The sequence below is a fragment of the Lissotriton vulgaris genome, chromosome 5, assembly GCF_964263255.1.
Source record: "Lissotriton vulgaris chromosome 5, aLisVul1.2, whole genome shotgun sequence".
Classification (NCBI taxonomy): domain Eukaryota; kingdom Metazoa; phylum Chordata; class Amphibia; order Caudata; family Salamandridae; genus Lissotriton; species Lissotriton vulgaris.
This window is the reverse complement of record NC_141693.1, coordinates 1,991,230,571-1,991,255,474: the sequence shown is the minus strand read 5'-3', so window position 1 is coordinate 1,991,255,474 and position 24,904 is coordinate 1,991,230,571. Positions and strand designations below refer to the sequence as shown.

General features: G+C 46.1%; 1 protein-coding gene across 1 annotated transcript in view; it reads right to left on the bottom strand.

Annotated features, from left to right (window-relative positions):
- The window catches only part of CCDC180 (coiled-coil domain containing 180), a 618,906-nt gene that overhangs the window by 337,296 nt on the left and 256,706 nt on the right, over positions 1–24,904 (bottom strand). Inside the window, exons 21-23 of the mRNA XM_086924739.1 lie at positions 14,908–15,054; positions 13,337–13,481; positions 11,788–11,904 (exon numbers count right to left, since the gene is read on the bottom strand). Of these exons, the coding sequence (XP_086780865.1) occupies positions 11,788–11,904; positions 13,337–13,481; positions 14,908–15,054 (409 nt within the window). The remainder of the gene's footprint in view (positions 1–11,787; positions 11,905–13,336; positions 13,482–14,907; positions 15,055–24,904) is intronic.

Below are 24,904 nucleotides of genomic sequence, written 5' to 3'. Positions count from 1 at the left end.
CCAATTATTTCCCTTGGGAGGGTGTTGCAGTGCCAGTGGTTGGCAGCGTGTGGTGCAGGACTTACTCCACCCCTGAGCAATAGTAATTTAGTACTGTTTTGGGTCTCTTTTGGCTGTCTCAACTTTAGAGGTTCAATTTGTGAATAATAATAGGTACATGTCCTTCCCTAAATTCCTCCCCATCCCTACCTAAACTCTTCCTTACTCCTCCCTTCAGCCCTTCCCACAGCTTTCACTGCACCTCATCCTTCACAGTACTGGATCCTTCATCTTCATCTTCCCCTTCACTTTCCTTTAGCATGCACCACCCGCAGTCCTAACAGTACAGCAGCCTTCACTGCCTTGCAGTCTTCCCGCAGCCTTCACCGCCCCAGCCCAGTAGCCTTTACCATCCCACAGCCCTCACTGTCCCACAGCCTTCACAACTCCCCAGGTTTCACCCTGTAAATTCTTCTCCACTTACTGCTCCTTCATTTCTAATTTTTCCATCCTTTAAACGCACCAAAAATGGTCGGGCGATATGCCATGGAGCAGTGTGAGGTTCTTGCCCAAGGGGTGCCCTGGTACACTTTGGTATTACAGAAAAGGTCACTGACAACTGTGCGTCTACTTTTATAATATGGATAAGAGCAGCACACATTTTGCAGCTGTATAATCTTAAGGGATCACTCCCTCATTTGCATCAGGGGATGTTCCCATGCAAATGAGGGACACCTTTACCCCAGCAGCTTATTATTTATTTATTTATTTTATTTTTTAAACTTATAAGGCGCAAACAGCTACCCAAATAGGGTTTCCCGGCGCCGAGACACAGCACAGAAAGGTGGTACGGGTTCACGGGGTCGTTCAAGATTATTGATCGAACAACCAGGTTTTAATTTCTTTCCTGAACCTAGAATAACTAACCTCCTTGCAGATATGAGGCGGAAGTGAATTCCAAATGGACGGACCTACCTCCCATTCTAGAGAGTTTGAATCTAGGCACACAAAAGTTTGCTGCCGATTGTGACCGTAGGTTTCTTTTGGGAATGTAGGGATGAACTAATGCCTGTAGATATTTAGGTGTGGTGCCTGCTTTAATCTTGAACATGTAGTTCAGGGTTTTAAATCTGATCCGGTTTTCCACCCTGAGCCAGTGCAGTTCACGCAAGTGGGAGGAAACACTGGTGGTTTTTGGAATTTTACATAAAAGTCGGGCAGCTGAGTTTTGGACAAGCTGTAACCTCTTTATGACTGCTTTATTTGCACCAAGGTATAGGATGTTCCCGTAGTCAAGCCGAGATGTAACAAGGGCATTGACTACGGTTTTCTGGGTGGAAATGGGCAGCATCCACAGGATCTTTCTAAGCCACTTCAGGATGGTAAAACAAAGGCCTACAACTTTGCTGGCCTGTTGTTTCATGGAGAGAGAACTGTCCATAATTACCCCCAGGTTCCTTGCATGAGTGACTGGTGTTGGGAGATTACCCATCTGGGAAGTCCAATGTGAGGCATTCCAGAGATCTCGTTGTCTGCCCAGAAGGACGATCTCTGTCTTGTCTCTGTTTAATTTCAGCTGGTTGTTAGTCATCCAGCTGAAAAAGTTCTGGAGACCTTGCTTGAGGAGAGCCTCATATAGAGAGGGGCATGTCTTAAGCCCTATTAGAGACCTGGGCACAAAGGCAAACAGACCGTCGGAAGGCACGTTTACTTTGTGCTGCCTATGAAGTAGTGGGAAGTCTTTGAACTCCTGTGGTGTCTATAAGAGGGAGACATGAGGTAGAGGCAGACGGGTGCAGTCGCACATTGTACCAAAGAGCGGGAGCATCCCTGCCAACCTAAGCCCTCAAACGTGGACTGGCGGTTTTAAACCGTCAGTCCATCACTGCTGTACTATGCCTAGTGTAGGTGTGAGTTTGGACCTGCACTGGGGACTGGGCATTTTTTAATGTAATCCCATACACTGGCACGGTCTTCCCTGGGAGGACCCACTGACAGGGCACCTGGCATAGAAAGGACTAGTGTGCCAGTTTACGTAGTGCAGCTTCAGGCGTGCTTTAGACTGAGGACGCCATGTCTGCTTTGGATTGGAGGCAAGATTCCAGGTATAATCTTAGTTGTCTTGGCACCAGATACTCTTTGGACTGCATGCAGGGCACAAATGTATGCTCTGGACGGAGAAGCAGACTGCAGGACATCATGCGTTTCTTGAACTGATGGAATGCAAATGCCACTGGGCATGTTCTTCGAGCTTCCAGAGAGGCCAACTAGCACACTTTGGACTGAATGGCAGTACTATAAGAGCCTTGTTAGTTGTGCAATGTTAATACTAATTCAGCCACTAATTGGATTTAGCATCTGAATCAGGATTACAAAGATCTGTGGGAGCTCTGGAGATAGGGAGCATTTCACTCAGGGATTTCAACAACTGAAAGCAGCCGAGATCTCCTGTGGGAACACCAGGCACAATCATACAGGAATAGGTGCAGAAACACTAATGGTATTCCCTGTAATCCCATACTCAGGAGCAGTTCTGCCCTCAAGGGGCTACATGTGGGCCTGGTAGCAAGGAATGACTGAATACCGCACAGACCTTGCACCAGCTCAACGCTAGTGAAAGTACTGGTGTGACAGGGTCAAAAATAGGTGAACCTCAATGAATTATGACACAGAGAGCTTAGTGCAGTATTTATATTTCCTACAGTAATCCCCCATTTTGTATGCGACCTTCGAGTCTAACCTTGAATCCTGCGGACTTCCTGTAGGACCGTCATGTATTGGCTTTGGGAGAGTGGGGTGTGTTTGGACAGCTAGACAAGATTCAGCATGTATTACATAAACTAGAACATCCTATTCAGCTGTTCTTTTAATGTACTAAACGTTCAGTGTATTACCACCCACTTGTTTTGCTGGCCATCCACCAAACCTTTGGCATGTTTATGCTTTTCATAAATTAAACTCCTAAAGTGAGAGTTTGTTTCTGAAGAACACATTTCTATCGCCCCCCACACCGAGGGTGTCGGGTTCATGTTTTTTTCCTATCGATTATTATTATTATTATTTTATGATTTATAGAGCGCTTGGTGACCCGTAGGCATCCCCGCGCTGTAGAGTTGTGAGATCCAGGAGAGGAACACCGGGGGAACTATTTGGGGAACAGGAAGGTTTTTCGTTTTTTTCGGAAGAGGGCGTGACAGGGTTCCAGACGCAAATTGCGAGGAAGTGCGTTCCAACCTGCGGAGGCGTTGACCGAGAAGCGACGGCCACCGGTGCGAGCCTTCTTAAATTTTGGAACTATGGCCAGATGTTCGCCGTCAGAGCGAAGGATTCTGGGGGCTTTGTAGGGGATGATCAAGTCTTTCAGGGCGGCTGGGCCAACACCGTTGATAAGTTTATGGGTGGTGCACAGGGCTTTAAACTCAACTCGCTGGCGAACAGGAAGCCAGTGCAGAGCCTTAAGGGCCGGTTTGGCAGAGGCTCTGGGAGGGAGGTTCATAATGAGCCTCGCCGCAGAGTTTTGTGCCCGTTGGAGTTTGGCCAGGGTGAATTCAGGTGCGCCGAGGTAGACGGCGTTACTATAGTCAAGCTGGGCTAAGATGAGCCCTTGAACCAGTAGTTTCCTGGATGGGGGGGGAAGGAGAGGGAGAATCTTGCGAATTGTGCCAGGACAACAGGTATTACACCCACCACAGGATGCCAGGACAACAGGTATTACACCCACCACAGTCAATTGGGTGGACAGTGTAATGTCCTTCCTCAGATAGCCCCTTACTCCATTGGGCCATTGGAAGAAGCATTCGGTCAACAGAACCAATGAGGGCGCTCCGTCGGCGGGATACTTAAGACATGCCCCTCTCTATATGAGGCGGACGGACTTCAGCTGGCGCCACAGGCAGCAGGGGCTTTAGAAACATCCGACGCAGTTTGCACAAAATCCGCAGCAGTTTTCCCACCCGATTGGAGAGCTCTCCTTTCCACTCACAAGGAGTCGCAGCATTCATATGCCCCAGGCCACAACCTTCCTGTGTCATTAATTTGATGTTAGCAGATGTTATGGGTGGTGACACCACACACACCATCCTTCATGTAAAGTCTGCACTGTAACAAACAGAACGAATACGAGACTGAGTCGAAAAGCTTTTTTCCATGAGGAAATGTGTCTTACTCCTATAAATTCATCAGTAAGTGAGATCCAAGTCTGGAGTACACCAAGGCACACAGAAATGGGTTAGGGAATCAGGCCATTTCCTACTATGTCATCCATGATCGACTACATCAGTCATACCCCAATAACAAGAACCTTTCCCTATCGGAAACCAGTGTTTTAGAGTCTTCAACTCTCTGCCGCGTTCGATACCGTTCCTTACGAGCTCCTCCTCGCCAGGCTGTCTGCGGTTGGCATCAGTGGCTGCGCCCTGGCCTGGTTGTCATCATTTCTATCAGATAGGACACAACAGGTCTGGATGCCGCCTCATGCCTCAGAGCCCAAACCACTCCTCACTGGGGTCCCACAGGGATCCACGCTTAGTCCCCTACTGTTCAATATTTACATCACCCCCCTGGTATACCTAGCGGAACAGTATGGGGCTAAGATTATAGGGTATGCGGATGATACACAGCTGTTGTTTACCTGGCCCGATGATCATCTGGACACTTCTATAGTCCTGCTATGTTTGTCCTCAGTCTTTCGCTGGCTAACTTTGGCTCAGCTGAAATGTAATGAGGACAAATCCGAGGTCCTCTTCTATGGCTCTTTCCCTCCCAATTTTAAAAACTTGCTGTGGCCCTCGAATATCCCCAGCCCTAAGGTGATGGGTGGCCCCGCAAAAAATCTTGGCATATGGTTCGGTGAGGACCTTAGATTTGAGGACCATATAAAGAAACTTTCGGGGACATGCTTTGCTACTCTGAGAATGTTACGAAGATTCTTTCCACTGCTTCCCAGAGAAGCAAAGGAGACAGTCGCTCGCGCTCTCATTCTAGCAAGGCTGGATTACGCGAATGCTCTGTTCAGCGGCATCCCCGCTTATCTGGTTAAACGCTTGCAGGTTATCCAGAACGCCGCTGTCCGTCTCTTATTTAATGTTCCAAGATGGCAGAGCGTTCGCGCCCAGCTGTGTAGCCTTCATTGGCTGCCAGTGTCTCAACGCATCTTGTTTAAATCCTTAGTGCTCTCGTTTAGAGCAACCCATGATCAAGGACCTGCCTACCTGAAGAAGAGATTCACCCTCTATGCTCCCACACAAGCCCTCAGATCATCCTCTTTGTTCAGGATGACTCTCCCTCGCTTTAAGCGAACTAGACTAGGGGGCCAGTCCATAGCTGTTGTGGCTGCCCGAGCTTGGAATGCTCTTCCCCTCCACTTGCGCTCCACTCATAGTGTAGCCCAGTTTAAGAAAAATTTGAAAACCCATTTATTCAGGAGTGTGACATAAGCTGATCTCCGTCTGTTTTTTCCTCTGCTTTTTCCCTTCGCGCCAGAATACTCACAAGTAATAGAGCACGCTATAAAATGGTTTATACATACATACATACATACAAGTCTTTCCCCAAGTTTCAGATACGAAGGGATGGCCATTGTTGAGACAAGGAGCCCGACACACTCACCCGCGGGTACAGAAGTTTCCACTATGGAACATTCTGTGATGAGCACAGGAGACAATTATAAAATGCATTTGGTCACAACATAACAGCTTCCAAGCTGGAGAGGAGTTGGACTTAACGGCTAGGGCGGTCGATCTCAAATCTTGGAGAACTGGGTTCAAGTCTCGGCAATGACGCTGAACACCCTGTGATTCTGGCCAAATCACTTCATCTCCCCGTGCCTAACAAAACAAGCATTGGCATAGCCAATAGGTCTCGCCTTTGGGACCTTATAAGTGTTTAGCCATGTGACAGTGCAGGATAACTAAAGACTTATAAGGTCCCAAAGGCAAGACCTATTGGCTATGCCAATGCTTGTTTTTCATCCTTCTAACAGCCTTCAGATTCTGCTGACGTGCTGGGCCTTTGCATGCTGTCATCACCAGTGTAAATAAGCAGCTGCAAACAGTCATGAGAAGCGAGTGGAGTGCTTTATTATGCGACCCATCAACATCCAACGAAAGCAGCAGTTGACAGCTAAAAGCTCTGGGGAATCAATCAGCACTGTAGTAAACAATTCTAGAAGAAATTACCTCACGAGGAAGGAGGAGAATGTGACAGAAGATAAAGGAATGTAAGATACCACACACAGGTTGGACAAAAGAGTTTGGTCTCTTACAGGAGCTCTGTAGTGCCCTATCATTCCCTTGATGAATGTGTCAGTGTGTGTCCATGTTCTCCAGCTTAACAGGGAATGATCATATGGGATGGAATGTGTGAGGTCACAGCTGTAAGTGCCACAACCAGGTGTAGGTTTTGCGGATCACACTGGGTGTCCCAAAGCCTTTTTGAAGCTATTGACACATCAGGCTCATTATACCACACGTGCAGACTGGAGGGGGCATTCTGATGGCTTCTTTTACTGGCCGGCAGTGCCAGGCAAATCCTAGTGGAGAAGGGCAGTAAAAAATAAAACTGAAAAGTCCCATGCAGTGGGGGCGATTAGTTTTACATTATTCAAAACAAACTCCTGCTTTGGGAGTTTGTTTTTCAATAATGTAAAACTTTGTAAAAGTTTAAGGGACACCCGTCAATCCTGACTGCGGCGTCCGTCAAACTTTTACAATGTTGACAGGCATTGCTGTGACAGTGTTTCCTGACAATGTTAAGAGATGTCCACGGTCCTGGCGAACATCCCAAAATTTGGTGGATGGCATAGCAATTTGCACTGGGGAGTTTTTGCATCCACCATTTACGGTGCGGGCTGAATTACTCCTTAAGATTGTTTTAGTCTGACAGAGAATACCCTTACTTTAGGTCATGAGCAGGGCTATAATTAAGCAGCCATGAATTTTTTCACAGAATTAAATAATGAAGTAATACTATAAAAAAATGTGCTGCGTAATGACACATAATTTGGCTTTTACTGCCACATAACTTGGTGCGCACCTGCCACATAATTCCAGTGGCCCTGGTCAGGGGGGAAAATAATGCTGTAATTGGGGAGACAAGTCACTGAATCCAAGATCGTTTTTGAATTTGACTAGTTTAAGGTTAATGCTATTGAGGGTGGCTATGGTCTAGCGGCTAAGGTTTAGTTTAGGAACCTGAGTGCCTTGCTCATTTAATTTTTGCCAAATCCCTCAATCTCCCTTTGCCTAAAATGTTAATATGTGAAGCGTTATTCGGAAATGCACAGCCCACTTAACACACTGGATCTTGTGCACCACCCACAATGTTCCCAGCTAGATTCTCTGTATTTAATTACCAAAAAGTAGGGATTGTGACTCACAAGGCCTGGACTGCCTGCCTCCACTTGTTCTTTCCTATTTGTTGGGGTTGTTTGTCTTGTTGACATTAATCCGACAGGCATTGAATGTAATTGTGCTTGTGCAGTTTCTGGAAGAGAGCTGGGAATCTGGGATGTTGGCAGCTGTTAAGGAGGCGCTTTGGAGCCACCTGCAGGGGGTCTTTGCCACACGCATGGCATGACGTGCTGCAGCAGGCTTCATCCTGCCGATGAAATGCCAGATGAAAAATCATACTTGCCTGTAAAGGATCAAGTGTGCTAATTGAAAACATACTCAGTTGTGGAATTAAGGCTAAACATAGCTCACTGGGTTGCTTTTGGCACTCAGACGGTCACATCGGTAGTGTAAAAAACACACCATTTGTATTAGAAATTGTGAGGGGAAGATTGCCTTTCGAGTTGATGGTTATGTTATAGGTTCTGTACATATCAGTTTGGTGCTTTCCTTCTGGCAGAAAATCCCTGGAGCAGATGTATTTTCTCTAAAACTATCAAGAATGCATACAGGCAGGGTTTGATTGGATCTGGTGTGCAGCGGGTGTCGACGGATATGCGCTGCTTGTGCGAACACGCCTGGCAGCTATTTTAATGTGTATTAACGATAAGGGCTGCACTCATTTTTGGGGGCGGCACTTTTTTTCCCCCCTGCAATCAACTTTACTTCAGAGCAAGGGAGAGAAAAACACCAAAAGGAGATATAGAAAGACGGTAAAAAGGTGACAAATGTAAACGCGCGCCTTGCACAGCAGCAGGGGGAGGGGAGAGAGGAGGTGGCCTGTGCAATTTCCTTGCGGGAGCCAGCAGCAAGGCACCATAATTGCTAACATATGGCGCCAGCTGCTCGCTCCCGTAAGGGAATCGCTAAACGTGCACGCGTTGGCATTAAAAGCAATGCAAGGAGTGCATGTTTTTGGCCTCAAAACCGAATCCATTGCTATAGGTCTTTTTGCCTTTTGCAGCGCATGCGTGCTGCGTAGGCGAGGCCTAATGAATGTGTCCTCATGTAAAGCGCTCTGATAACCCAATTCTGGTCAAGTTTGCGCTATATAAAACTCTGTTTAAAACAACAAAAAACTTTTTACATCTTCCAACTTCATTCATAACCCAAGCTTGGAGCAGTCTTCGCAGCTTCTTTCTAAACAACTGTCCAGTGAACTTGTGTGTTACCACAACTAATGAAACACAGGACACAGGCAGGAACTACTTCTACTAGATGACACAGGCGCCCGCGCTGATGGTGCCGACCACCTAACCGTCTCCACAACCACTGAAGTAATAGCCACTCAGTCCTCAGGTTCCACCAACGTCCGGGATACACGCCACAGCAAGCAAGTAAGCACCAGACAATGCAACAGTAAGAGGGAACAAATGAAGTACAGGTCAGGATATGTCAAATGGTAAAGTGCGGTGCAGGATACAACAGAACCATCATTAACTTTACCCATCTGCCCTGCTTGTTATCATCCACTGACTTCTTTCTTCCTTCCTTTAGTAATCTCAGCTCATTTATCCTATAGCCCCCCTTCACTGCCTTCATCATCACTTGAGATGTGTATATATCCTTGTGCACTTGCCCTGCATGATAGTCTTTCACAAGATACTTCTCACCCAACACTCTTCACATTGTATTTACATTGCTAGCCCTAAGTTACTACATTCTTGCCAAGTCTGGTAAGTCCTCTATGACCAATGGTCTAGAGGGTTCTGTAAGGGATCACAAATACAAAACATTCTGACAGCCCACATGGATGCTCCTCTTAAGTGATGCAAAAGTCACCTTCTGAATGCACAAGCCACTGGCTGTTAATACACAGTATAGCCTGGTACCCATTTCATCCAGCCATTAATTCTGTATGGGATTCTGTGCCTTACATGTGCAATGTAAACAAAAACTGACTCCTGTTGATCAAAAGGACATCCCCTATATGGGGCGCCAGTGATGCAAGAAAGTTAACACATTGTAGAGTTCCACCTATACAAGAAGCCCAATATTTCTGATTTTAAAAACTAGAAACGACTAAACACACACTCTTTTAGATATATTCCTCAGGTTCACGATAATGTTGGTTTCCACCTTTAGAATAAATGTTTTGGACTAGTAACCAGATGCAAATGTAAACAGCATCAACCAGAGAGCCTCAAGCTGATATAATGCACAGTAGGCATGGTACAGAAACCCTCAGTAAAGAGCACAGACGACACAGCACTGATTTGGGTGTAGTGCTTGTCCCCAAGGGAACCTGACACAAAACAGACCTCAGTCTCAGGCTCATCAGTTCAACCAGATATTGCCTGATGCTGCCCATGCAACAGAGTCTTGGGGCAAAGGAGAGGGCAGAGTAGGTGGAACACCAGCCTCAGAAGAAGAGTTAAAGGCCAGAAGCGGCTCAGCACTACGGGTGTCTGCCGTGGACAGAAGCTAGAATTTTAGGATAAACACTGGCCATGTAAGATTCACTTTGGGTGAATTATATCTGATTTTGGATATCCTGAAGAAACAGCATAGAGCCAAGCACTGCTTTCAATATGTTTCACAGCACAAAAAGACCATGGGAGGAGGATGCTGGAGTATCTTTAGAGAGACTCCTTGAGACTGCTTCACCATCTGCTTGAGTCTGTCCTGGTGTAACTCCTACGGTAATGCGTTGTAAATGAGTGAGGACTAGACCGAACAGCAGCCTTTGCATGCCTCAATTAGATCCAACCCTCTGACAACAGCAGCGCACCAGCGTGAAAGGGCCTTCAAGAAGCGGGTACTTGAGCCATTGCTATCCCATAAAAACGATAAATACTTTTCTATTGGTCTAAAGATGGTGCCTGCCTCTGGCGAACTTTCCATGGGAAACAACAAATGCAGAATACAGGATTTGTTGCAGCTCTGCCATCTTGTGAAACAGAAATGGACCTTTAAATCGGGGAGGCGGGATAGAGCGACCAGCTTCAAAGAGCAAAATAACTGAAATCTTTCACTAGTGGGGGAACACAAATGAAAGCAAAGGGTCAAGGTAGGTCATAGGACTGTGCCTGACCAACGCATAGAATGTAAGGCTGCCTTAGAAGCATTTGCTTTGGGCCTCCCCCTGAGATCCTTTCTTCATCTGATTGTTGTGAATGTATCTAGGACCCTAATTAAGACATTCACGATTCATACCCTTATGTGGTTATAACAAATCATATCCTTATAAAGGCATAAGAATCATATCCATATTAAGTCATAGCCAATGCAGTATAAATACTGCAAGGCTACTCCCATAGACTCCTAGAAAGCACAACACGTTCTTAAACAAACCAAGCCTCCAGCAGCCCGGGAATTCCCCCTGCTTCTGTTTTGATTTGTCCTAGAACTCCTGGAGTCCTGAAAGAACTGCCAGTTCTTAGTGACGTCTTATGCCCAACCTTACGTCAAACTCGGCACCTTCCAGGTATAAATATACCAACATCTGCCTTGAGCAACACACGGTGGTTTGGAGCAGATCAGCTATCTACTTGCCCGACGCCCTGCTGATGCGAGTGCCGAAGGAAGCCGACCCTCCCTGCTGACGCACTGAGAAAGACACTGTCTTTTCTCCTGCCGAGAAATCCAGCTCCAGTTTTTCCCTGACAACCTCGCGGGTTACTGGGAGATCGAGTCCTGAGAGAGCGATACAAGACCTCCTTCATTCTATACCCAAGGTACTGAGCTGATTAGACCTTTAGAGAATTTTTGATTCAGGTTCTTGGCAAAAAACTGTAACTCATCTACTCCTTCCCACGTACTACGCTTAGGTTAGGTACACTGGGGTAGGCGTATCTTAGAAACATCAGTTGAGTACGTTTAGTCATTATTTTATCATTGTATGTATTTTATCCATTTTTAGTATCTTATAGCTTAGAAACCATCTAAATGCTTTTACAGTATTATTTCATAATACTCATTTTACTGTACGCACTTTACTTTATGACAAGTATTGCACTTGTGGCAATTCATTTCTCTTGCATGAGACTGCTCAATAAATAACCCTTTTATTGAAAACGCCGTTTCTCTATTTCTCTGCATTTCTGGTGAAACAAAGCATGCACGATTGACCGAGTAAAATAGATATCTATTGTTTCCGCGACTCTGGAGATATTCCTTATTTCAGGGGGAACAAAGTTGTCATGTTTTATGGTTGTCAGAAGCTAATCCCTTCTTGTCTATTCAGGAAAGTTAACACCTTCTTGCTTACTCGAGAAAGTTTCTAGTGACCTCTGAGCTAGCTGGCACACACAATTAAGTCTAACATATTCAATAGAAACCTAGTCGACCTCAGTCCTACGTCTAAACTATTGTTAATGTTATTCCAATGCGCAGAGCCTATTGGGAATATAGGAACTACACTACATGATCTCGTCTACATCCACCAACCATCTAAGCTGCTGTGGTCTTTGGAGCTCACCTCTCCTTTGATCTTCACTTGAAGGTTTGTCAGCAGCCGCTGGATCTTCTCCAGGAAAACCATGTCAGTCGTCAGGGTTTGAAACCGGACCTCAAACTTACGCACAACCCCCTTGGCCTGTGGCGGGAAGGAAAGAGGACACAACTAAGTTAGTCGTGAAGCAAGATGCAAGCCATAGGTAGTCCAGTAGCCATGAATGCCAACACAAAGGAGGACGGTCCTAGCAATGGGACAAGAAAAAACTATTTGCTGTGAGCAAGACACCACAGAGAGCGGCAAAGGCCCCACGCCACAGGACACAGCAAAAACACAGACATTCAGGATATGTCAACTATAATTCTTGGAATTCTTTGGATTTAAATACCTAAACACATTGCAACATAAAATGAATTTTAAAACGTTTTCCACACTAAAAAGTATGAGGGCAGAAATACTGCAACAAGTGGCACAACATTTAAAAGGAGAAATGGGAGGGAAGCCCCAAGGAAACCCTAATGAAGTAAAGAGAGAGCAGCCGGGCAAGGGAAACGAAGGTAAAGGAGAGGTCAATCAAGGGAGGACCCGACTCATCAGAACAGAGAAAAGAGAAAGGAGGGACAAATCTTTCACCAATATGTCACTTAGTAAGTTTTCAATGTTGAGTCTCATTTTGGAAAATCATCAGCGGTAGCGCCAAAGACACTGAGTATATGTTGTTGATATCACCCGAGCGGGAGTGGGAAATCCAAGAGTTAACACCCACTCATTAGTAAAAGGGGGAATGGACTGGGACTGAAACTGTGAATAACTGGAAGCTTTTCCTACTGTTCTACAGCAGGTTCTTGTAGCTACATTACAAATTGCCTCCGAATTCTCAGTCTCATAACAAACAGCGGCTTCAGGTGGAATGCTATCATTACAAGAGCCACCAGGAATGGATGATGAACTTACGGTCCTCTAACTGTGGGCCTCCAGAATGCTGACCTTCATAGATGTGCTGTGGTAAAGTATCCATTGGACTAAGGTGCCTTCCTAGTGCATGGGGGGCAGTGTGTGAATCCCCTGTGAATCTACAAGAGATTCCCCGGCTGGAATCTCTGGAAGTATTCATCCTGTTCCACTGTTACTAACTGCAATCTTCCAGAGTGATTTCTCCCAGATATTCAGATGCTAAAATTAACCAGTGGCACCAGGAATCTATGGAAGATTCACAGCTGGAAAATGCAATGCTTTACAGATACTCATACAGCCACATCGGTTTTAGGAACATCATAAAAAAGTTGCATCATCTCAACCATGTATGTATACTTATACGCTCAATATGGCTACAAAAATTGAGGCCATTGGTCTAGAATAACTCTCAACCATTTGTTATGTAGACTTCTTCACATATCCCTCCCTAGCAGTCACCTAGGTTATTTGATTTTTGCGACCCATTCTCAGAGGCACAATATTCACCCCCCCCCCCAAACCCTCCTGGAGCTCCATTGTCGCTTCCTGATAGGGTCACTCTGGTGGAAGCAGAGATAGTCCGTGTTACCCTCAGCGCCCTAAGAATACATCTGCTCACCTGCTCAATAGATTTAGACTCAACTCCCTCTAGGTCAACCATGATGAATCCTTCCGAGCAGTCAATGCGGCTCGCTGCCTGCTCCAGATCATTGCGGAATCTCTCAACCTCATCTGGAGAAAAGTTGCCCCCTTCTGCAAAGAGTCTGAAAGGAAAGGCAAAAGTTGAAATCCATACCACAAGATTCCTTTAGGCTGAAAATAGGAGACCTATGGTTTTATACTTGCTTCCCACTTTTAACCAAGATGTGTCATTTGGAACATATCTGTATATTTCCCTGTGTCTCAAGGCAATGTTGTGTGAGCTTTGACATGGGTCCAGACCAAAATGTAACAAGAGATCTATCTGATTGCCCTTAGTATGGTTCCACAAAACACTTGGCAAACCACAGAAAAACCCAAGAGATGTCAGCAGATGTTGACCATGGCTTTACAGAACACAAGCCAGAATTGTTGGGCGGGACCCTATCTCACATCAGGTGCAGTCAACTGGCGGCCATACCTACCGTGGAGGCAAGAGGCAGCGTCCCAAGCTACGTTAGTCTCTGCTGGCCTCAGATACTGAACGGCAAAGACGCCGGCTGCTGGACACATCAGGAGTGAGGAACCTACTGCCATTTGTCCACACAAAGCCCAACCTCTCTAATAATTACATGTTTTTTCCACTTGGGCATCCCTCATTTTTCAATTATATACGCTCATTATTGAAATATAGAAAGTACATTTATTCATGCCATTACTCATTCCATCGTGTTAATCAAATCTGCTTAAATATTTTCACATTATTTCAGATTCATCTAATCTTCTGTTCTTGTTTTAATAATGAAGAAGGCGTCCTGGACACTGATAAGGTCACTTCTCGTTTATATTTTCAAACAAAGAGCAGAGTTCCACAGGATAAAAGTAAGTAAAAGGAGGCAAAGGCTTTTTCTGCTAATTCTTTATGAAAGGCTCAGCAATGTTCAAAATTGTTATAGAAACTAAGAGCAGGGTGTGACGAGTTAGAGAGGAACTTCGTACTAGAGACTTGCGATAGAGGCCGTACAGAACCATATTGCCTACTTCATCGAAGGCTACTCGGAGGCCCATTTAACCTTGGCTCGATGGGCTTACCAGCCTGCTATTGCACTGAGCATTGGTAACATGGTGCAGACTAGTATTCCGGCAATGGACCATCTTTTAAAATTGAATTAGGCCCCTTCTTTGGAGGGTGTGGTTGAAAATATTTATGCTACAGCATTATTTGCTAGTTACACTTTTGGTCAATTTTGTCGCTACTATTTTGTTTGTGTTCATAATGATTATTACTCATATTGTATGCAGTAGAATAGGATATCAATCTTTAAAATATATCCTTGGTATGCTAGTGTGTGGAATTTCCATTATGAAAGGGGGTTTGAGCGCGACTAGCTCGCAGGATTGATTGTTCGAAAACAAGCATCTCTGTCAGATAGTGCTCAGTGGGTTGTAGGGCGGCTGCAGTCCAACTGGCTTTCTGAAAAAGTCCTTAGTGCCAAGAGTCTAGAAAGGCTGTGTTCTGGGAAAAATGCCGAAAACATGATAACACCTTACCTGAAACTTTTAATGAACTCCGAGTTGGAGTCGCGCAGCATCCCCAGTGTTCCCTCCAGGGTCTGGCGGTAGTTACGCATGGAGACCTTAATTCCTTCCACATGTTTATCTCGTTCTCGATACAGAGAGTTGGTCAGAATGATCAGTCTGAAAGAAGAGCAGAGCAGGAGTGTGAATTTATGATGTTCGCAGAAGCACCTTTGACTTTCCTTTGTCATTCAAAATAACAGAGTAAACTCTCTGGGTCTGATTTACAGTGGCATGGGAAAGGAAAATAGTCTGATTTGTGGAAGAAATGGAAAGTGGGAAGAGTCTCCATTGCTTGAGAATTTCCCCTGAGAATCATCACAAAAACTTTATGGTGGTGGTAATGCTTTGAGACAATTCTCCACCTGTGTTGAATCCTCAAGTAAACTGCCTTTTTTCTGTAACCCCAAACTGTCCACCCAAATCCAACTCATTGTCAAGTGCAGTGCCATGATTTTGACTACACTACCCCTGAAACAATTCCAGCTGCAGTCCTGTAAGCAGTCAGCTCTTTTCAAACTGCACTTCCTATGGGATCTTTGATAGGTTGTCAAAGGGATGTATCTGAATTTTGGATGTCCATGTTCTCTGTTTTCAAAACTGTGCTCTGTATTATCTAGAGAGTCTGGAGAGCCTGGCTTGAACGTTAAACAGGATAAACTCTCAGGGGACGGTCAGTGAAATGCCCCCCAACATGACATACGCTGGCCATGGCCTAGGTACTTCTGAGTGTGGGGACCCTGCCGCCTCCTGTCGACTGTGCCTCTGAAGGGAATGCAGAGCCAAGAGGAGGCCTAGACCGTGTGACACACGAGAAGGTGAAGACCTATTTGAGCGCTTCCCTAGTGTATAGAGGAACAGAACAGCTTCTATCACTGCAGGAGAAAGGTTCAATACCAAAGGCTGGTGAAGGTTTCAAAACAATTTCAGCAGTTCGGAGGCATGCAAACTCCCCATGTCCCTTTGCTCACTGGGGTGCACGCACAGGTGATAGTGTGCTTCAGATGGAACCCTGAAGAACAAGTTACTAACCTTCGGTAACTATCTTTCTGGTAGATACTCTATCTAACAGCAGATTCCTCACCTTGTGAATACTCCACCCAGGCATACAACAGTATTTAGAAACTTTTCAGCAGGGCCTTTGTGCGCTGGTGGGTGGTGTCGTGCAGCTCAATGATGATGTCGCTCTAGTCTGGAAGTGATGTATAGAGCAGTGTATAAGCAAAACCCGTGCATGCTGTCTTCAGCTGTTGTCTTGGCTGTCTGTGCCCTCAGACACAGACAGCCGCATCGCCATATTTGTATGTCTATTGTTCAGATATCTACTTTGGGACCATTCTAGATGGAAAAGAACGCAGACGTGGGAGGGTCCATGAGGTATCTGTGGTTAGATGGAGGATTCACCAGAATTGATCGTTACCAGATGTAAGTAATTTGCTCTTCTGATGGATACTAACTGCAGATTTCTCACCTTGTGAACAGATACCAAAGCAGTACCTCCCAAAATGGTGGGTCTGTGAGCTGGCTCAAACCAAAAAGTCCTTTAGAACCAAATATGTAACATTCCTCTCTGTATGGACCAGACTGTTGAGGCAGTATTGCTTTTGAACACGTATACCAAAGCTCACGTGGCTTCCTGACAGCCGGTAAGTAGCAGATCTTTATGCAGAGGACAATGCATTCGGAGATGCTCTATTGTTGCACTCTTACCCTACTTTGCTATGGAAAAAACTTACAAAGAGCTGGTTGTCCTCTCAGTGTTCTTTGGTATGATTGGTATAGAAACGTACTGCTCCTTTATGTCCACACGATGGACTCTCTCCACTCCTTGGAGGGATGTGGTGGAGTATAGAATGCCGGAGGTGTGTTAGCCTGACTGATGTAGCAGAAGGGAATCTCAGTGCCTCTAAACCGAATTATCAGGGAAGAAGGTGGTGTAAGGAGGATTTACATGGAGAGCTCGAAGTTCACTCACATGCCAAGCTAGGTCAGTCAGTAGTTAGGCCAGCGGTAGCATCTTGACTTTGTCCTTCCACAAGAAGGCATTGAGAGGGAAGAGATCTAAAACTGGCTAAATACCTGCATCTTTCTCCGGCACAAGGAAGCAGCAGGTGTAACACCCAGTTCCTACTTCTTAGGCCAGTACCCTCTCTATGGTATGGCAATGAGAAAGACTGTCTTCAAGGTTAGAGGTGTCAACGGACAACTGTGCAGTGGCTCAAAAGGGGTGAACACCAAGCACGCGGGGCACTTTGGTGGAAACAAGTGTCAGAAACCTTTCAAAAACCTCATCACAATTTGTGGCTTAAATAACAAACGCTGATCTGGCAACAGTAAGAAGGCTGAAAGGCCCGATAAATTGCCCTGAACAGAAACTTCTAACTGGGCAGTGGATAAAACAAATGGTAAACCTCCACAGAACTGTCTGTAAAAGGTCAATTTGTCGGGTGGCACATCAATCCACAAATTTGTCTCACTGTGTGCGTACCCAGATTTAGTGGAGGGATGCCTTGCCTTGCACCAGAATGACATCAACGACATTAGGGTGCAGGTCGAAAGAGATCAATTGATGCAGCTAAATCCCCAAGCATGGAGATGCAAAGTGTGCAGGCCCGGGTGCAACACCCTACCCTGCTGCTGCAACAGACGATCCTCCCTAAGTATCAGCTTATTTAGAGGACAGACGCTCATGCTCCAGATTTCTGGGTACCTGGCCTAATATGGTGCCACTAGAATGATTTGAGCCAGGTCATTCCTAATCTTCTTCAGAATTCAGGCCAGGAAAGGCAGTGGCGGGAGGGCATACTTGAGTCCTGAGCTCCGCTGTAGACGGAATGTGTCTTCCAGCAAGAGCTGCTTTGGAGTGTCCTGTTTGCAGAAGTGCTAACACTGCACATTCTCAGCAGTGGGGATGATCAAGCCCTTTGCCACTGTGCCACCTCTAGATGTAGCCCCTCTGTGATCCGCGAGGAGCCTTTGGTTGAGCTTGTCCACCATGGCATTCAAAGATCCCATCAGGTGGTTCATCACCAAGGAAATCCCTTGGCAGTCTAGCCACATCCCGCGGTGCTTGTTTCAGTACCATATGGCAGTGGTGTTGTCTGCTAGCACCTGCACCAGCCATCCTGTGATGGTTGGCAAGAAAACCTAAAACAGCAAGCAAATCGCTTTCAACTCAAACAAGTTGGCACAAAACCACATTGTATACAGAAGAGCTCAGAACAAAGGAGCGCCTGGGAAGGAGTCAAGTGTGACTTTGGCTCATTGATAGTGAAACCCAACGAAGGGAGGAGGTTCACCGTTGTCTGGAGGTGGTTGGTGACTGCCGGGGCCAAGCCCACTTTCAGTAGAGAGTCATCAAGATATGGAAAAACTGGTAACCCTAACCTCTGTAGATGTGCTGCAAGCAATGCCATCACTTTCGAGAACACCAAAAGGGCGCTGTTGAATCCAAAGGGGGGCACCGCAAACTGAAAATGCCCTTGGCCCACTGTGAAATCCAGGTAGCGCCTGTGGGCCTGTAGGATGAGTAAGTGAAAAGAAGCCTCTTGTAGGTTCAATTCCACCATCCAGTCTCCAAGGCTAGGTCAGTTAGTATTTAGGCCAGCGGTAGCATCTTGACTTTGTCCTTCCACGAGAAGGCATTGAGAGGGAAGAGGTCTAAAACTGGCTAAATACCTGCATCTTTCTCCGGCACAAGGAAGCAGCAGGTGTAACACCCAGTTCCTACTTCTTAGGCCAGTACCCTCTCGATGACCCCTTTTGCGAAATAGGCCTGCACTTCTTGTCATAAGACAGCCATCACGAAGGCAGTGAGAGGTGTTGCAGGGTAGAAAGAAAGGGATTGGTATAGCCCCGATGGACAATGTGTAGGACCCATTTGTCCATCATCCCACCCCTGGAGGGCATATCGGATCCAGCCTCCCACAAGGGGGCTGTGTGCTGCACAGACATATTGAAGGGGTTTAGCAGCTGTGGTTGCTAGAGGGGTGGGGACTGAGCTTGCCATTGTCCCTAGTGACCTCAGGATCTCTGGGAACCATGGCCTCAGCCATAAACTGGCTAAAAAGTGTGGTGAGCTGAAGCTCGGATCAAGCGTTGACAAAGAGGGAACCTCTCCTGTAACCACAAAGAGGTTGAAATTTGTGATAGAATTGCCTCTCGGGAGAAGACAAACCCAAGAAATGTACTGTGGCTCTGCTCTCTTTAAAATAGTCCAGGGCTGAGTCCGCTTTATTCCCCAAAAGGTAAGGTCCGTCAAAAGGCATAATTGTTGCGTGAATGTGACCAGCGAAATCTGTGCACCTCATCCAGGCATCGTAGGGGAGAGTCACTCTGGTGGCATGGCACATCTATGCAATCAGTTGTGTCCAGTCCGGAACGTATGACAAGTTTTATGGCATCGCATGCATCCTGAATAGCCTGCATGAGAGACGCCCAAAGCTCATTTGGATCAGCCAGTAAAACCAGAGCCCCCACATCCCAAAGGGCATGGGAATAACAGCTAACGAGGCAGTTGGCCATGACCGATCGTAGAGCAAGGCTTGTGGAGGAGAAAATGCTTTTGTCAAAAGTCTTAATTCGTTTAGACTCATGGTCATGAGGACTGGTACGAAAAGCATTTGGACTGACCCTGCTAGTTGACGCCTGAACCACCAGGGCCTCTAGAGTGGGATGCTGGGTTAGGAAGGCAGGGTTGTCAGATGCAAGGCGATGAAGGCAGGCAAACTGTCTATTGACGGGTGGTCCTGAACAGGGCTTTTCCAAGGTACCCAAAAGGATGCTAGTAAATGCCTCATTGTAGGGTAGGCTCAGTGGGAGCCTGGCCAGGTTGCAAAACCCAAGTTAAAACATTATTTTTCACTTTCACTGTGGGATATTATAGGTCTAATAATTCGGCTGCCGTTTGCATCACCCCAGCAAAAGAGACACTTTCCTCCATAGCAGGATCCAGGGAAGACACAAGGTCAGTATCAGACAAAGTGTAAAGCCCCCTGGAGCTCTTCATCCTCATCATATTGGGGAACACAATTGTCCCCTTCATCATAGCTGTCATTGTCAAAATCTGTGTCAAATGAGTTATATAACGACTGGGCGCAGAGTCAGAGGCATTGCCAAGAGGTTGGCAAATGGTGCCGGGCACGACTTCGGTTGAGGTTATGGTGGATTCAGTTTAGAGTCCGGCAGCTCCTCATCCGGCATCAATGGCTTCCATGCTGATAGGGCCGGCACAGGAGGTGGCGCCGAAGCAGGCATCAAAGTCGGGGCAGGACCCTAAGGGGATCCAATGGGCACAAACGGAACCAAGGGTGTACCTGCCTGTGAAAGCCAGGCTAGAGGCCCTTGCAGTTTCTTGGAGTCCAATGTGCACCAGAGAGAGCCAGAAACAATCCGAAGATCTGCAGCATAGCATTTATGGAGGATTGCTGCGACATCGCAAACGACCTGGAAACTCAGGGCTTGTCGGGCTAGGCTCGGAATCAGCTCGATGAAGATTGGGGGTGAGACAGGAAGGCACATTAACATCCTTGTCCCCTCCTTGGAGTTCGAGGGTGGTGGGAAGGGGTCATTTCAAACATGGTCTACTTATGTTTCTTCTTCAATTTTCCTGCAGACTTCAACGGCGACGAAGACCTCCCACAGGAATGGTTGTGGGAGTGGGAATGGAACCTTCCTTTTGACTTCCACCCCTCACGCCGTGGAGTCTTCATGTGTTGAGCAACAGAGTTGGGCTTCGAGTTCCCGTATAGCCTTTGGGTTTATATGGGCAGTCGCCACAGGCCTTGAAGGTGTGGCCCAACTCCAGGCACCACAAACAGACTTTGTGTGGATCTGTCACAGACATTTGTTTTGCGACGGTCCCTGCACAGTTTGAAGCCTGTTGTTTTAGAGGGTCACATTTTCCTTGCACACTGGATTTTAAGTCTAAATTTGGAGAAAAAAAATCTCGTCAGAGACCAAGGAGTAGCTCCGGATTAGTGCCTGAAGGTGCAGAAAGAATGGAACTGACATCAGCCAGTATAGGTGGCACTTATATGAACGCCACTTCCAGAGCAGAGCTATGTTGGTGTGGAGCCACACGACACCACCTACAGGCAGCAATAGGTACTGCTGAAATCTTTGTGGATCCAATCTGACGACTGGGGAGTAGTCACAAGGTGAGAATCTGTGGTTCAAAGTATCCATCAGAAATGAACATTTGATGGGAATTGTGGGGCATTAAAGCTGAATTAATGGACAGGTCTTGACAGTAAGGATGGAGAAGTAGAACAGTATTTGGTGCACTTAACAGAACCTCAACGGTGGATCCTGAGCTGCTGTACATGCGTGCAACAAACTCAGGAACCCAGATCTTAAGTCTAGAATAGCGCAGAAATCCACAGGGTGTTTCAGACAAGAACAGTATTTTAGTTATGTGTAAACACATGCCAAGATCAGCCTATTATTCCCCCTCCTTTGCTGGTCTATCCTGTACCCCAGCTATGCCCCTTTGCAGTCACAGTATCATAGTTTGGCACCAAATGAACGAACTGTCGAATTCAGTGGCCTCATGTATGAAGAATGCGTAAGGTAAGGGGGTCGCAGTTTGTGCACCGACTTTTACCAAATGCTTTCCTATTTTTCAAACCAACCTGTTATTGATAGATCGGTTGATATCATACAGAATCGGATCGGGTTGTAATTCGACCCACATCATAAATATTAATGAGGTAAATTGCAAATTGCAACCCACTGAGATTGACTACAGTCATAGCCATTGTGGCCTGTTGGGGTTTGTGATTAGTTTAAAATAAAGCTATTTTTATTCAAAATGCATCCCATTTTCCTAATAGGGAGATGGAATTTTTTTTTTTAAATGGAAATGAAAAAGTTTACAAACGTTTAATGAGATTAGGCAGTGGAACCACTGCCCACTCTTAAAATATAATTGGTCAGCATTCACAAACGGGAAGGGGTCACTTGTGGACCACACCCCTTTGCAAATGAGTTACTACTTCCTTGGCAGTAAAATATGAATTTTTTGCGACGGGATTTCGGTCCCAATACATTAAAACATACGTTAAGGAATCAGCGTTTGGAAAAAATGCTTTTAAAAAGCAATTCAAAATACCAAGTTGTTGATGTTTACTAAACCCATTTAATGATTTGGAAAACCTTTTTCGAATCGTTAAATGGGTTTAGTGCCTTTAAAAGGTGTTTTAGTTCTCGCAAACCCTCAGGTATCCCAAACCTCAGGGTCGTGACCGTTGAAACACTTTGCACATCAAGGGCCAGATGTACGACTATAGTAAATTGCGACGTGCAATTTGAGCTCGATTGCGGGTCGCAAATTGCGAGTCGAAATTCACTTTGTACAACAGTGTCTCTGACACTGATTGCGATTCCCAATGAGGTCGCAAAATGCGAGGCTCATTAATATTAATGAGGCACTCGCATTTTGTGACCCCATTGGGAATGGCTGGTCCTCCCAGGGATGGTGGCCTGCTGGGCTCAGCAGACCACCATGTCTGGGACTGCTTTTAAATAAAGCAGAATTTTTAAAAAACGCATCCCGTTTTTCTTAAAGGAAAACAGGATGCATTCCAAAAAATTTTAATTTTTTTAAGGGCATGCAGCAGTCCCTGGGACCACTGCTTGCCCTTAAAAAATATTTTCGCAGGCATTTGCAAAGGGGAAGGGGTCCGTTCGGGACCCTTTCGTATTAGTGATTGCATTACCACCTACTTGAAGTAGGTGGAAATTTGCGAGAGTTTTGCGACCGCATTCGCGGTCTCAAAACATTCATACATGGCTCATGAGTCGCTATTAGGAAGGAAACGCACCTTCCTAATAGCGAGTCGCAAAACCTATTTTGCGAGTCACTAATTGATTAGCGAGTCGCAAAATAGGTTTTGTACATGGGTCCAAGGTTTTTAGCGTCCGCAAACGGGTCTAAAACCCGTTTGCGCATGCTAAAAACCGTCGTACATCTTGCCAGAGGAGCCTTAATGCTGAACTTCCGCACAATGGCTGCAGAAGCCTGCTTCAACTTATTGCAGAATTATTGTCTTGCAAAAAAGGATGCATGAGTAGTAGCTAGCTGTCAAGAAGCGCTTGAAGGATGCAAAACGTGGGGTCCAGATTGCTAACTGGACCCACACTTGCAAAATATTACAGCCACATGTGGAAAGTCCATCACTGCCCATGTGCATATAATAGGAAGGCCAATGTTAAAGAAAGCAGATGTGGATATAAGAACCAGTGGATAACAGCAGCAGTGGACAGAAACACCACAGGATATCACCAGCAGTAAATACAAGCAGCCGTGGATACAAGCAGCAGAGGACAAACGTGTGTCTGGATAACAGCAGCAGTGCATACACACAGCAATGTTTAACAGCAGCGGATAAAAACAACAACGTATACAACCAACAATAGATACAAGTAGCAGTGGACAAAAGCATGTCTGGAGACAAGCAACAATGGATTCAAGCAGCAGTGGATACAAGCAGCAGTGGATACAAGCAGCAGTGGATTCAAGCAGCAGTGGATACAAGCAGCAGTGCATACAAGCAGCAGTGGATACAAGCAGCAGTGGATACAAGCAGCAGTGGATTCAAGCAGCAGAGGATTCAAGCAGCAGAGGATTCAAGCAGCAGTGGATTCAAGCAGCAGTGGATTCACGCAAGAGTGGATACAAGCAGCAGTGGATACAAGCAGCAGTGGATACAAGCAGCAGTGGATACAAGCAGCAGTGCATACAAGCAGCAGTGGATACAAGCATGTCTGGAGACAAGCAACAATGGATTCAAGCAGCAGTGGATACAAGCAGCAGTGGATACAAGCAGCAGTGGATTCAAGCAGCAGTGGATACAAGCAGCAGTGCATACAAGCAGCAGTGGATACAAGCAGCAGTGGATACAAGCAGCAGTGCATACAAGCAGCAGTGGTTACAAGCAGCAGTGGATACAAGCATGTCTGGAGACAAGCAACAATGGATTCAAGCAGCAGTGGATACAAGCAGCAGTGGATACAAGCAGCAGTGGATTCAAGCAGCAGTGGATACAAGCAGCAGTGCATACAAGCAGCAGTGGATACAAGCAGCAGTGGATACAAGCAGCAGTGGATTCAAGCAGCAGTGGATACAAGCAGCAGTGGATACAAGCAGCAGTGCATACAAGCAGCAGTGGTTACAAGCAGCAGTGGATACAAGCAGCAGTGGATTCAACCAGCAGTGGATACAAGCAGCAGTGGATTCAACCAGCAGTAAATAAAAGCAGCAGTGCATACAAGCAGCAGTGGATACAAGCATGTCTGGAGACAAGCAACAATGGATTCAAGCAGCAGTGGATACAAGCAGCAGTGGATACAAGCAGCAGTGGATTCAAGCAGCAGTGGATACAAGCAGCAGTGCATACAAGCAGCAGTGGATACAAGCAGCAGTGGATACAAGCAGCAGTGGATTCAAGCAGCAGTGGATACAAGCAGCAGTGGATACAAGCAGCAGTGCATACAAGCAGCAGTGGTTACAAGCAGCAGTGGATACAAGCAGCAGTGGATTCAACCAGCAGTGGATACAAGCAGCAGTGGATTCAACCAGCAGTAAATAAAAGCAGCAGTGGATACAAGCAGCAGTGGATACAAGCAGCAGTGGATACAAGTAGCAGTGGATTCAAGCAGCAGTGGATTCAAGCAGCAGTGGATACAAGCAGCAGTGGATTCAAGCAGCAGTGGATACAAGCAGCAGTGGAAACAAGCAGCAGTGGATTCAACCAGCAGTGGATACAAGCAGCAGTGGATTCAACCAGCAGTAAATAAAAGCAGCAGTGGATCCAAGCAGCAGTGGATACAAGCAGCAGTGGATACAAGCAGCAGTGGATTCAAGCAGCAGTGGATTCAAGCAGCAGTGGATACAAGCAGCAGTGGATTCAAGCAGCAGTGGATACATGCAGCAGTGGATACAAGCAGCAGTGGATTCAAGCAGCAGTGG